The sequence below is a fragment of the Hirundo rustica genome, chromosome 4, assembly GCF_015227805.2.
Source record: "Hirundo rustica isolate bHirRus1 chromosome 4, bHirRus1.pri.v3, whole genome shotgun sequence".
Lineage (NCBI taxonomy): Eukaryota > Metazoa > Chordata > Aves > Passeriformes > Hirundinidae > Hirundo > Hirundo rustica.
The window spans coordinates 15,111,126-15,125,822 of record NC_053453.1 but is presented as its reverse complement, the minus strand read 5'-3'; the positions used below and the strand labels follow the sequence as shown (position 1 = coordinate 15,125,822).

At 49.0% G+C, this 14,697-nt stretch overlaps 1 protein-coding gene across 10 annotated transcripts in view; it reads left to right on the top strand.

Moving 5' to 3' along the window:
• Positions 1 to 890: 890 nt before the first annotated feature.
• The window catches only part of CELSR1 (cadherin EGF LAG seven-pass G-type receptor 1), a 164,523-nt gene continuing 150,716 nt past the window's right edge, over positions 891 to 14,697 (top strand). For 8 of the 10 annotated variants that reach the window (XR_005700567.2, XM_040062560.2, XM_040062558.2 and 5 more), the window contains exon 1: positions 910 to 3,678. Coding sequence is in view for 9 of the 10 variants with exons in the window: in XM_040062560.2 (XP_039918494.1) it covers positions 996 to 3,678 (2,683 nt within the window). In the remaining variant the exon portion in view is untranslated. Of the gene's footprint in view, positions 3,679 to 14,697 lie in introns of all 10 variants that reach the window. The other 2 variants (XM_040062565.2, XM_040062562.2) reach the window with 1 other exon arrangement.

Genomic DNA, 14,697 nt, shown 5'->3' with positions numbered 1-14,697 from the left:
CCGCGCTCCGCGCTGCCTGCGCTGCTCAGCGGAGCCGAGCCGAGCCGAACCGGGAGGCTGGAGCGGGACGGACGGGACGGGACGGACGAGGCGCGGCGGCTCTGCCGTGTCGCGCAGCCACGCGGGACCGCGCCGCCCGTGGGCCGGCCCCGCCGCGGGGGGGAACCTCGGTGTTTGATTTTCTTTTCTTCTTTTTGGCGAAGGAGAGGAGCAGCAGGTTTATGCTAATCGTCCTCTGGGGAACGGCGGCGGCAGGAGGAGGAGAGGAGCCATTTTGAACTCACTTCAAAGTTTAAGGTGGAAAAGTTGGAGCTCTCCAGCCCGCTGCCCGCGGACCGGGACGCGGCGCGGGGCTCGGGACCGGCGGTGCCCGGGAGGCGAGGGCGGTGGGGGGGGCGGGCCGCCGGCTGATGGATGCGGGCGGGCGGGCAGCCCGGCGGGTGGATGGATTGTGCGGCAGCCCGCTGCCCGGCCCCGCTGCCCGCTGAGCTCCGGAGATGCCGCGGCTGCTGTCCGCCGCCGCCTGCGTGTCCTGGGCCGCGCTGCTCTGCGCCCTGGCGTCGGCAGGCGGCGGGGACCCGCGGCCGCCCCGCGCCGCCCCGCTCCTCCACCTGCCCGCGGGGCGCCCCGCCGCTGCCGCCGAGCCGCCGGCGCTGCCGCCCGCCGGGCGCCTGAGGGCTGCGGGCACCGCGCCGCGCCGCGCTCCGCCCGCCGAGCCCCGCGGGGCCCGCGGCGGCGGCCCCTGCCCGCGGCGCGCCCGGCACCGGGCGGCCGCCGAGCCCCGCGGAGCCGCCGCCGGCTGCGCCCCGCCGCCGGACGTGGGGGACGGCGGGCGGAGAGGGGCGCGGCGGGCGCGGAGCCTCAACAGCCCCCCGCAGTTCCAGCTGCCCAGCTACCAGGTCTCCATCCCCGAGAACGAACCGGCCGGCACGGCGGTCATCGTGCTGCGGGCCCAGGACCCTGACGAGGGTGAGGCCGGCCGGCTGGCGTACTCCATGGAGGCGCTCTTCGACGAGCGCTCCAACGACTACTTCACCATCGACGCCGAGACGGGCAGCGTGGTCACTGCCCGCAGCCTGGACCGAGAGACGAAGGACACCCACGTGCTGAAGGTTACCGCCTCTGACCACGGTTCCCCACGCCGCCGCTCGGCCACCACCTATCTGACAGTGACTGTGAGTGACACCAACGACCACGAGCCGGTGTTCGAGCAGCCCGAGTACCGGGAGAGCATCCGGGAGAACCTGGAGGTGGGCTACGAGGTGCTGACGATCCGAGCCACCGATGGTGACGCCCCAGCCAATGCCAACATGCTGTACCGCCTGCTGGAGCCAGGAGCTGGTGACGGAGTCTTCGAAATTGACCCGCGTTCCGGCGTTGTGAGGACCCGAGCCTCGGTGGACCGTGAGGAGGTCTCCGAGTACCACCTGGTGGTGGAAGCCAACGACCAGGGCAAGGATCCAGGGCCACGCAGTGCCACGGCTATGGTGCACATCACTGTAGAGGATGAGAATGACAACTACCCTCAGTTCAGTGAGAAGCGCTACCTGGTCCAGGTGCCGGAGGATGCCCCAGTGAACAGCCAGATACTTCAGGTACAGGCCACAGATCGGGACCGGGGCAGCAATGCCCAGGTGCACTACAGCATTGTGAGTGGCAACCTGAAAGGCCAGTTCTACATTCACTCTTTCTCTGGTGCCATCGACCTCATCAACCCTCTGGATTACGAGACTATTCGGGAGTACACGCTCCGGATCAAAGCCCAGGATGGGGGCAGACCTCCTTTGATCAACTCCAGTGGTATGGTGTCGGTGCAGGTTGTAGACGTGAATGACAATGCCCCCATCTTTGTTAGCACTCCCTTCCAGGCCACGGTGCTGGAGAATGTTCCTCTGGGCTACTCGGTGCTGCACATCCAGGCTGTGGATGCTGACTCTGGAGAGAATGCCCGCCTGGAGTACAAACTCATAGAGATGGCACCGTCCACTGGAGGTGCCCCTGTAGCAGGTGACTCTGGGTTCCCTTTTCAAATCAACAACAGCACAGGGTGGATCACTGTAGCTGCAGAGCTGGACCGAGAGACTGTGGAAAACTATCACTTTGGGGTGGAGGCCAGAGACCACGGCGTGCCGGTCATGACCTCCTCAGCCAGCGTGTCCATCACCGTTCTGGATGTGAATGACAACAACCCCACCTTCACAGAGAAGGTGTATCACCTCAGACTGAACGAAGATGCGGCTGTGGGCAGCAGTGTCCTGACCCTGACAGCAGTGGACAGGGACGTTAACAGTGTTGTTACTTACCAGATTACCAGTGGCAACACCAGGAACCGTTTTGCCATCACCAGTCAGAGTGGAGGAGGGCTGATCACGCTGGCCTTGCCCCTGGATTACAAGCAAGAAAGGCAGTATGTGCTCACAGTCACTGCCTCTGATGGCACTCGCTTTGACACCGTCCAGGTCTTCATCAATGTCACAGATGCCAACACACACCGCCCAGTCTTCCAGAGCTCCCACTACACAGTGAGCGTCAGTGAGGACAAGCCCATTGGCACCTCTATTGTCACCATCAGTGCCACTGATGAAGACACGGGGGAGAATGCAAGAATCACTTATGTTTTGGATGATAATATCCCCCAGTTCCGCATTGACCCTGATGCGGGCACCATCACCACCCTGATGGAGCTGGACTACGAGGACCAGGCCTCCTACACATTGGCCATTACAGCCCATGACAATGGCATCCCCCAGAAGTCGGACACCACGTACGTTGAGATCCTCATCCTGGATGCCAATGACAACGCACCCCGCTTCCTGCGCGACCGCTACCAGGGCTCGGTTTTTGAGGACGTGCCGCTCTCCACCAGTGTCCTGCAGCTGTCTGCCACTGACCGTGACTCAGGCCTCAATGGCCGTCTCCTCTACACATTCCAAGGTGGTGACGATGGAGATGGAGACTTCTACATTGAACCCACCTCTGGAGTGATACGCACACTGCGCAAGCTGGACCGCGAGAACGTGGCCGTCTACAGCCTGCGGGCCTTTGCTGTGGACAGGGGCAGCCCACCACTGAAAGCCTCTGTGGACATCCAGGTGACTGTGCTGGACATTAATGACAACCCCCCTGTCTTTGAGAAGGATGAATTTGATATCTTTGTGGAGGAGAACAGCCCCGTGGGCTCTATTGTGGCACGGATCAGTGCAGCTGATCCCGACGAGGGGACCAATGCGCAGATCATGTACCAGATTGTAGAGGGGAACATCCCTGAGGTCTTCCAGCTAGATTTGCTCAATGGAGACCTCACAGCCCTAATGGACCTGGATTATGAGAGCCGGACGGAGTATGTTATTGTGGTGCAGGCCACTTCAGCCCCTCTCGTGAGCCGAGCAACTGTGCACATCCGTCTCCTGGACCAGAACGATAATCCACCCGTGCTGCAGGACTTCCAGATCCTCTTCAATAACTATGTGACTAACAAGTCCAACAGCTTTCCCTCTGGCGTAATTGGCAAGATCCCAGCTCATGATCCCGATGTGTCTGATAGCCTGGCCTACACTTTTGTCCAAGGCAATGAGTTAAACTTGCTCCTTTTGGACTCTGCCACTGGAGAACTCAAACTGAGTCGTGATCTGGACAACAACAGACCCCTGGAAGCTCTTATGAGAGTGTCAGTCTCAGGTAAGCAAGCGTTTGAGTTCATGATTTTGTTTGTCAGACCAGTATGGGGGCATGGGCAGAAATAACACTTGCAGTTTAGAGTGTAGCTCTTGGTTTCCTGAAGTAGCAATTTATCTGTGAAATTTTTGGAGAGGAACCACAAAAATGTATCAAGCCTATTTGCTGTGGATTGAAGTGGTGCTTTGAAGTTATTTAGTAAACGTGGATCACAAGAGTAAATAAATATGAGTGTGCATAGAAGGGAGCATACTCCCTCAGCTGAGGTGGTACCTTGGCTGGTGCTTTTCTGATGTGGTTCCATAAAGGTAGTAAATGATGAAACTTGCAAAGATGTAGGGAATGCACGTGTATCTGTAATGCTGTCTCTCCCCACTCTTTATTTTTCTCTAAAAAACAGCTGAGATTTGATCTCTGCTTTTTCAGCAACAAGGCATGTTTACTCCCTTCTGTGTACCCAGAGGTTTGGCTGGTAGCTCCTTAGACCTCAGCCCAGAGCTGGCGTGGCCCAGGTGGATGCGCTGCTGGTGTTGGCATTGCTGACCTGCACTCCTGCGGGAAATGGCAGCTCTGAAAGCAGTCAGTTATGGGGGTGTGATAGCTGTGTACCGTGGCTAATGGCTCTGGAGTTTAGTGGCACTAGGGGCAGATGCTGGATAAATGCAGCCCCCAGATCAGGACTGTTATGGGGAGGCAGAGAAATGGAGAGGGAGGAATACTGTGCCATTAACTTCTTTGGAGAACTTGTGTGTGTGAATGCTGTTCCATACTGTCCAATATGTACTTTTATTTGAGCACAAACACGCTCTTAGGATATCATTCTTTTTCTGCTCAGTTGCTTGTTTATCATGGAATTACTTTTTATGCCTCTAATTGTGACATCAATCATGCAATGAGTAATTTCCTCTGCAGGTGCCACTCTATAAAGTTTACTGTGGACCTGATCCCATATTTCTGTTGACTTTCAAAGGTTTAGCCAGATACTTTCCTTGCTGCCTCTCTCTGCAAACTAAAACTAAGATTTGTGTTATTTTTGTAAAAAAGAAAAAAACTTAAAGTACTAGGTATGTAAAATCATACTTGGGGAGATTATTAGAAAGATAATAAACAAATCGTGGCATAATCCCAGCAGCAACTGTTTTGCTGTAAAAGTGGCCACAGCGTGCAGCAAGGCCTCAGAAAAGTGAGCCACACTCTCCCTTTTGTTTGCAGGCTTGAGGTTCTTTTTAGTTCAGAAAAATGAAAGTGACATTAACTGAGCTGGCTGATTTTGCTGCAGTGTATCTCCTGAAAAGCCACTCCTGTTTCTTCCAAAGTGCTGGGGTGCAGCTTATGTGGTTGAGGTAAATGCTGTTTCCATATCCTGTGAGGACTAGCAGGAAAAACAGACAGTAAGCTTGTGACCCTAAAGAAAAACATTTGGATTAAGGTGCAGATGATTGCATGGTCATTCTCTGTTTGAACCAGTAGCTCTTTATCTGGTAGCAGAAGATAAGCGCTCATCTTGGAGCACAAAGCTTGGAAAAGTTGTTAGACTAAGTGAAGAGCGTGTTCAGTGCAGAAAAATAGCTGACATGAGCAATTCCTTTCTTGGTATAATGGTTTACACGGTTTAAGTGGAGTGAAGTAGGAGTGAAGACCTGTTTTCTTGTGCAGGAGATTGATTATTCCAGCATCATTTTAATGTTTTGTGAAGGTGTGAACTTTGAAACTGTGCTGTGATGTTCATCAAAATGGACTGTCTGCTGCATGTCTTGAGATACTTGAAATATTAAAGTTTTTAGCGGCTAGGATTTTAAGGTAATTTTAACAAGCACTGAACTACATTTGACATTTATTTGGAGTAGTTCACTGTGTGGAAATTGGAAGGGCAGTTTGTCGTTGTGCGATTAGTCCATGAAAGTCTCACCTGCCTGGTTTCTCTGATTTATCTGATGCAGTTCAAAAAAGAAAAGAGACAGAGAAGAAGCTCAGACAGAAGCAGTACACGGGGTTATCTCTAAGTGTTGCATAACACCTGCAAATCATCTGTTAAAATGACCTGCCAGTTAGCTGAAAAAAACATGTCTATGGAGTAGCCATTAACCTCTCAACCCAGACGAACACAAAGTCCTCCACTACTCACAGCTGCTCTTAGGTCAGGGAAGGACTGGAACTCTTCATGAACTTGGGGAATTTGATCTTTATATGAGTCGGAAATAACAGCGGTGCTGTAAAAATCTTATTTCTATCTAGCGATGTGTTGTGCTGCAGAGGCATATGAGTGTGTGCAGGGCTAGCGAGGAGCCCTGCTGCTCCACTGAGTTACTTTGAGACTCTGATACGTGGCTGAACGCAGCACTCTTTCATTTGACTTGCGGATTATTCAAATAAGCATGGTAATTTTTGCCTTCTGCTGATAAACAAAATTTAAGAATCACGAAGACCACGCAAATGGGGTTAATAGGCTTCATAAGGCTGTCAGAAGTTTCATGTCAGCACTGTCAGAAGCTGCGTGGGGTGGTGAGCAGCTGGGGCAGGCTCGGGGCGTGCGTGGCTCTGCCCTTGTCTGGCTGTGGGTGCCCGTGGGTACCTGTGTGATACCCATGGGGTACCTGTGTGATGGGATACCCGTGGGGTACCTGTGTGATGGGGTACCCGTGGGGTACCTGTGTGATACCCGTGGGGTACCTGTGTGATGGGGTACCCGTGGGGTACCTGTGTGATGGGGTACCCGTGGGGTACCTGTGTGATACCCGTGGGGTACCTGTGTGATGGGATACCCGTGGGGTACCTGTGTGATGGGGTACCCGTGGGGTACCCGTGGGCTGTGCCCCCGCAGCCAGTCAGGAACCATCCCAGGCAGAGGAGGGAGGAGTGTGGGTGGTGTGGATATTAGCATTTTGCTTTGGATTGGGAAGGAGCTTTTGAAGTCTGTCTCTTTTGAAGTGAATCTTTCTGGGTGCCCCTCTGCCTGTGCCTGTTGTACAGAGACCCGTCTGAGTGAACAAACCGGACCCCTTTTGCATGCAACTGTTCCAGAAGTGCTCCAGGGGTCCCTTTAAAAGACACATTCTCCTTTTTCTAGTCTACCTTCAAGATTTTCCTACAGAAAGGCAGAGCTTTGGCTTTATATTCCCACGTCTCCACATTGTGTTCTTTTTTAACAACTGGGATGAAATCTGGATTCTGCTGAAATCCTGCCTCTACTTTCCAAGAGGGGCAGGATTTTACTCTGACCTAACACAGGTGGTCAAGAGTCCATCAATCTCTGATTTCTCAGTGTTACTAATAAATCCATGGCTTAAATTGACAGGATAGTTAAATATGATTAGTTTTTGTCTGCAGTGATGTTCATGATAATGGTAAATCAGGATTTATTTGGTCAAAAAACGGGTTAAACATTGCTGAAGTCACGTTGCATTTGCTTGTTAAACATTATTTTGCAGCTCTTGCTGGGGCAGCGGCGGGAAGGTTGGTATGAGCATCAGCTTTGCACTAATGTTACTCAAGTTTGCCTGGGTATCACATTGCAAACAATGCTGGCACCTGCTTGGCTGTGTTGCCACAAGTAGTCCCACTTATCATCAACGACAGCTCGGTGGGATACAATAGATGTGTGTGCTAACTCCTCTGGGAACCCAGCCTAAATCAGCAGTGCAGACAAAACCCAAACAGGCTGGATGCTACAGCTTTTGAGTGGTCCAGGTAAATGTAAAATATTATGCAGCATACAGTTCTGGGAAGGTGTTGCACCTCAGGCAGTGAGAGATAGACACCCAAGCATTTTTGAGGACTGTGCAAGCTCAAGTATGTCTTTTACATTTCTTTTACTTTAGATATCCAGTGGCATTCAGAGAGGCAAACTCGACTATTGACTATCAGCAAATAGAGATTAACATAGAGCTTGTTTGTGTTACAATCAACTTTGGGAATTTTTACTCAGAGCTTGGTAAAGAATCTTCATTATTATTGTAATTTAAAAGTCATTATTGCTAATGATCCTGAATCTCCTGGGTCTGTGCCTTCTCCATGCAAATACAGATGATGCAATATTTTGGTGCAGCCCTTCTGAGAAAGGTGAGGCCACAGCTGTGCCTGAGACACAAAGTATTGGGACATTACTTGTGTGTGGCAGGGTTTGAGATTAAAGGAAAAAGGAAATTCTAGTGAGAAGTTATCCTAGTATGTACGGGGCACCTCTGGGCAGGAGGGTGAGCATGGTGTAGCCTCTCAGGATGTGTCCTGCACCCCTGGGCAGCACCAGGGCACAGCCCAGCCTCATGTCCCCACCTTTGGGCAGCAGGGCAGGCGGGGCTCTGCCAGCTTTGGGGGCAGCTCTGCACGGTGGCTACTTCTGGCTGCCACCAAGGACGTGCTTCCAGGGACAGCACGGGGCACTTAGCACCCAAACTGGCACTCAGTGCCCAGGCTGCTCTCCATGGCCTCCCTTCCAGGGCAACATTCCTACAGGCACCTGGTGTAGGGATCCCTGTGAGTTATACAATTAGGAAACAATGGAAATGGAGGGGTGGAGAGTTCTCCCCTTGGAGGAGGAGAGGGGTTGGAGTCTGTTGTGTGGCTGCAGGACTTTTGCACACTGGTGTCCCAGGGACCTTGGGCTCTTGCACTCCCTCATGCATCCCAATGTAGAGCGAGGGGAGGAGGCAGCGGCACGGCTTGGGAGGCAATGAGGAGAGACCCATTTACAAAGATGGCAGGATTGTATCCCCAGTCGTTGTGTGGTGTGTTTGGTGGGACTGAAGTGAAGGATGATTGATAATAGCTAATAGTGGTGACTTTGAACATATACATTTATTTTCCTAAAATAGCAAATCAAGAACAGTGACCATCCATTAAAGTTCGGGTAGTTCCTGGAACTGCTGTGGCTACCTGTATCCTTTATTGCATCCATATATGTTCCATATTCTAATTTCTGTTACAGCAGGGTGCATTGTAGATGTGTGTCTTTCCAGCCTGCTGGAATGTAATTTTCTGTTTTCAGCTGTATGATGTGTTTCAGCTGATAAAAAGCTGTGGTTGCCTTGTTGCTTCCTTTCACTTCATGCCTGGATTTCATAGGAGTGGTGTATTTTTGTTTCAAAAGACAGGAAAACATCTATGGCAATGAGGGGAAAATATTTAGTGGAAGTCTGACTGACAGAGGAACTGCTTACTGAGATAAAAGGTATTGTCTCTGTCAGTAAATAAAATGTTGATACTTTTCTCAGCAGTTCCTGGGAAAGAGAGAAGCTAAGGTAACAAGGAGAAAGTATAAGAAGAACGAGAATTGAGATATGACAATGAGAAAGATCTAATAGGCTTTACTTGATAATAAGTCTCATGGGAAAGAAATTAAATATAGAGAAGTATGGTGGTGGGATTACCTTGAAAACTTTTTTCCTCTCATTTTCACATTCATTGCAAATGAAGAGATAGTTGTAATAAGCATTTTTCAAAATTGGATTAGTAATTGTTTTATATTTTTTGATTAGTTTTTAAGCCTCAGGGTATATTAAAGAATTGGTTTACTTGGTGTAGGCTCTTGCGATTTGCTCCTATCTCAGACATCACTGCAGTGTTCTTCCTTCTGACCTGCACTCATGAGTTCAGAGGAATCCTCTCTTGTTCTCTTTTTCTGGTCAGGCATTTCAGAATTGTTTTAGGCTGGGATTGCAGAACCTCCTGCAAACTGCCAAATACAGAATAAACATTGATTTGTTGTCCAAGTAACAGCAAACTCTTTGTTTAGAGTGCAGGAACAGTTTTCTAAGTTTCGATGTTAGCATGATAGTAAACCTGCAGGAGAGGTAGTGGTGGGGAAAGTAGGTGATGTGAAGCAGTGGGATTTTATACTTCTTTATCTCCAGCATCCCAAGCGTTACCTGAGGAAGTGTCTGGCTGCTGATAAAGCCTATCATTTTACATCTGCTCATTGAATGGTCCATTTTCCTTTGGCGTATATACTTAATACCTTGGAACTCCCATCCGTTGCTGACTGCTGTCTTGGAACTAAATAAATTTTCTCAGACATCCCATGGCTGAGGAATATAATGTGAGGTTTTAAAGTATAACATTGGGTGAAGTAAGTAGCTGCTGACTGCTCTTCTGTAAGGTGATTGAGAGACCCTTAGCAGACACCTGGATAGGAGCCCAGAGATCCTCACATTTCAACCAGTCTTGTCAGGGCATCTTGATCAGAGCATCTTGGCATCCTGGTGTCTCCCAGCATCCTCACAGAGGGTTTGGGGTGACTCACTTGTGATCTGCCTCCTCCTCAGTGTGCAGCAGGTCTCAGGCACCCCTGTGGCTGACAAGTTGTCTCCGGTCTTTGGGCTGGCTGGGTGCTCAGAGTTCATGGGTCCATGGGCACGTGAGAGCATGCCACACCTATGATGGTTCCAGTTCAGCCAGATGTGTAGCTGCTGCATACATGGGCATAGCTGAGCTCACATCTGTCTGGTTATGTTGGGTACAGCAGTTGTTGGGCACAGATTTGACTTGCAGTTTCACTGGGCCCCTCAATTCCCTTTTGGGTCAGGTGAGACTGATACAAATGTGACTGCTCTGAAAGCTGGAGCAGGAAACAACTAAATGTGAAGCAGAAACCTCTTTAAACCTGTGTGCAAGTACCTTTTCAATATTTAGCAGTGCAGGCAACTCTAGCAGTAATGCTCATGCATGGAGGATGAGTAAGAAGATCAAATGTCAAGACACAAGATCTATGCTTTCCATTCCTTCACCCTCTCTTTTGTAAGCCCTCAGGGTTTTGAGAGTCAGTTGGTGAGGACAAGCTCTCTATGTGTGAGTACTTGAGATAACAACACAACTTACCTGCTTACCTCAGTATTGCCTAAGTTACAGGGTTTGGGCAACTATCTCTTTTGGCTTCCTTTGGCCTACTGACTGGCATTTCCAAAAATATCTATGGAAAGTATTTAGGAAATGTAGGAGGGTTAGAAGAGATGAAGATATTCAGATCAGATCTAATGACAGTCTTTGGCAATCTTCCACATTACAGTTTTTCTGTCCTGGTTTCTGTGGGAATTATGTTTTTAGGTAATATAGTACTCCTAACTACTCTGACATCTATTTTGCCGTTCAAGAAACAAGCATGGTAGTACTGTCTTTTCTGAATGATAGGCTTCCTTGTTGTCTGCTCCTTTTTTAAGACTAGTTGGACAAAATATTGCACAAATCAAAGTACAGAAGAAGCTGACAAGGAGTTCAGTTCTTCAAAGATGTGTTCACAGCGGTTGTCCACTTGAAACAAAGAACATCTGAGACTTAATTAAATTCAGTTTTGCCACTTTGTATTTCTGTGACAGCTGACAGTATTATTATTCCCCCACCCATGAAGCTCTTTTTCCAGTATTGAAAAACATTGAGCTATTTATAAAAGTAATACAATTTTCCAAAAGAGGCAGGATATAATCTTTATCAAAAATTTTTAAATCTGTGGAGATCTGCCTAATGTTGTTTTTTTGGTTGTGGGGGTTTTTTTTTGGGGGGGGGGGGGGGGGGGCGGGTTGGGGTTGGGGTTTTTTTTTCGTTTTGTTTTGTTGTTTTGTTGTTTTGGTTTTTTTTAATTCTTAAGACTTTGCTTGAGAATGACTTGCAATGTGTTGATCTTGTTGGATTGAAAACAGCATTATCAAAGGTACAGCTTGGCTTCTATGGTCAGATCTCTATCTGGTCCCGTGATCCTCCTCTGTACCTCTTCAAATGCTTCAAATGTAGGTTGCAGCCATGACTGGTTGATAAGCAGGAGGGCTGTTGACTGGAAATGCCCATCTCGCCCCCCTGATTAAAGAGGGAGCATAAATGACTGACTTGGGCTGATTGTCTTGTTAGGTGGCTAAAGTTCAGTGGGATGAACCCACCCTGAATGTGTGTGCCAGAACGGAAGGGTTTGTTTTCTTTTGGAGTAATAATTGTACTTATTTCTGTTACAGCAACCTACCTGCAGTAACAGGCTTAGCAGACTAGGTAGAAAAGATGGGAGAGGTTGTAATTTGCAAAGAGGAAAATGTTTTGCCATTAATAATGTTCAGATATACTTTAAATATTGTCAAGGGTTTGAGTGAAGGGGGAAAGTATGCTTTTATGGGGTTTGGCATTCAACAAAGAAAGAAAATTTTAAAATACTTCAGAAAGATAATCTTCGCACTTGAAAAAAAAGCACTTGAACAGAAAAGCAGGATTTGCTGGAGAGAAAGGAAAACTGTTGGACTTTGTTTCAACAAGTCGTTAATGCTGCTAAGCTGTAACCACCTTCATATTTATTCCAGTGTTTACACTTGCCAAGGACAAAAAAAGCAAATAAATGGAACAGCAAACCTGTAATAAATCCTCAGGGGACCACATGATAAACATAGACATGTTATGTTTATCGCATACAAAGGAAAGTAATCTGTTTTCAACACCATTGTCTGACACATAGATAGATGCTACATTCCATCAGGTCTCCAGCACTTTTGGAAATGACACATGTGGTCAAAATATTTCAGTGCTTTTTGGATGAGGCAAAAGAAAAATCCCTCATTAACAACTCCTGTCAACATGGCTTCTCCTGCCTGCCATGGAGTGTGGGCTAGGCCCAGTTTCAGGGAGAAGCAAAAGGCTCTGGACCCCACCAAAAGGGGCAAAGTGAGGACTGTGTTACTAGATTTGAGTTTCCAGGATGGGATGGCCAGCACCTAGCAGTCTCTTTGCTGTTAAATCCCAAGGGGCTCTTAGGTTTGGAAGCTAATGTACTCAAGGTGGATCTCTGTAGCTGCTCTGCCACCAGAGCACACGTTGTGGGCACAAAGATCTGCTGGGTTGGTTGAGCTTGCTCTTTCCTTTCACTAGCCACAGATCAGACTCCTTGATCCTATTCAAAACTGATGTTAGCAAGTCACTGAGCTTATTGCATTGAACTCCTGTCACAGCACTTTTGAACTTTCCAGGAACTCAGCCTCTCATTCGTGTGCTTGCAGTGCTGTTTGTGCTGGCTCTGTTTCTAAAGGAAACCCTTGAACATCCAGGCTGTGATTTTTAGTTTTAAAATTGATTTGGCTATGTGCATTTAGTTTAAATCATGTAAAAGCTGTCCCACACTAGTGCCTTTCTTGTTTCAGCCGCCTGCAGACACTGCGGGCACCACTCAGTGTGACTAGGGAGAGGCATTTGGCACCTTTCACACCTTAGGTCTAGTAAGAGGACTTGGATCTAACCAGCAAGTGCTACAGCATTTCACTTGTAGGTGCCTGTTCCCTGCAGCCACATTCTGTTTTAGGCAGTTAAGTGTCCTATAAAGTGGGAATACTTGAAATACCATCCCACTACAGCTTGGGCACTTCACTCAGCACAGCGATCAGGACACTCAGCAGGGCAGAGATGGGCTGGGCTCCAGCCCTTGATCTAAGAGCTCTCACTGTGCTATACATTAAAGAGGAGCTGAAGAAGGTTCAGAAGCTGTTGTGGGACTCACATTTCCCATCTCTTTGGTAAGTGCCATAAGCCACAGGATCACGCTCACTCTTGAAGGGCATGGGAGAGGAGGCTTTCTGGCTCATGTGCATGGGCACCTCTGCTTCAGCAGCAGTTTGGGCAGTCTGGCTTTTACCCTCAGCTGCTGGATGCTGTTTAGGCCATAACAAAAGTGGGATCATGAGCCATTCAGGCCATGTCAGGACTAGGTCACTTCTGGTTGCAACCAGGAACTGAATTCTTCTCACATGGGAACTTAAAGGTAAAATAAACAAGAACCCTGGGAATTTCCATGGAGTACTTTCCTCTTGATCAGAGATGATTTGTTTGCCTCCTGGCTTTAACTATTTGTAAATGTATTCTAATTCTATGTGGAGCAGCCCCCACCTGGGCTAAAGGGTCGGTTCTGGAAGAATTCATGGACTCAGACTTAAATTATGCTGCTAAATATTTGGAGTCCAACCCATCTTCACCTACAGTTTAATCCTCTTTCTCACTGCAGTTTGCCATGATGATAGACTTGCTCGTAATTACCGACGTGTTGCAGCCCGTCGCTTGCATGCGGTGGCTCTTCCCGCGGTGCGCTCGCCGATGCCGTAGACAGCCAACGCTGCCCCACACTTGTGGTAAAGGTCTCTTGGCAGCAGCAACCGGGCTGAACTATCCCCTTGGCTGACTCAGTTTGCCTTCTCATGGGGCGTATTTCTGATGTTGGCCTCCTCTTACTGACACAGTGTAATTTAGTGATGTGTGCTCTGCTCAATGAGCTCTCCATCTGGCAGGTAATTGCCTGCTAGTTTAAATCCCATCTTAACTTCAGTTTCTCAAGCTCATGAACCTGCTGGTGCCTTCTGGTTAGTTTTGCAGAGTGTTTGCAAAAGGATTTGGTACAAGTTAGAGTGATGTGGGTAAATTTCTCTGAGTTTTTTTGATCTATACGTAAGATTGACTTTTAGGTCCTACTGACCAAGCGACTTGACATTACTGTGCATTGAGTTTGGCGGTCTGACACCTGGTCTGTCGACCAAGCTGCTGACAGCAGGCACTGGCTGTTTGCACTGGTTATGCAGAGTGGGAACCCTGGGTATATTCTGGGACCTGGTAGATGGTGAGAGCTTGTTACACAACACATGCTGGTGTTCCTCTTTCCTTCTTCCGTGTCTTTTTCTCCTTTCCCCCTTTGCGCTCACTGGATCTGCTTGCCCTATTCTGTTGTGCAGCAAAGTGCTGCATCTCTGGAGTTTGTTTGCTGCAAGTTTGCACAGGGCCATGCACAGCAGAGACCTTGTTGGGCTGCTTTTGTAATACAAATACAAAATACCTAAGAGGTAATTATTTTGTAAATAATGAGGATGATCAGCCGGCGTCCGCTGAGTGACTGCCCTGTGAGATAACAGATGGCAGTGCTGGGGACGTCCTGGGCCTGGCCCATGGTGTCTGTGGCAGGAGCTGGGAGCTGGCTGGCAGCTGCCCACCAGGCACGGGGCTTGCTGATGGTGTGGCAGCCTCCTTTGTCACTGCCCTCCCTCTTGCATTTGGGGAGGCAGGGCACATTTCTTATCCACTCCA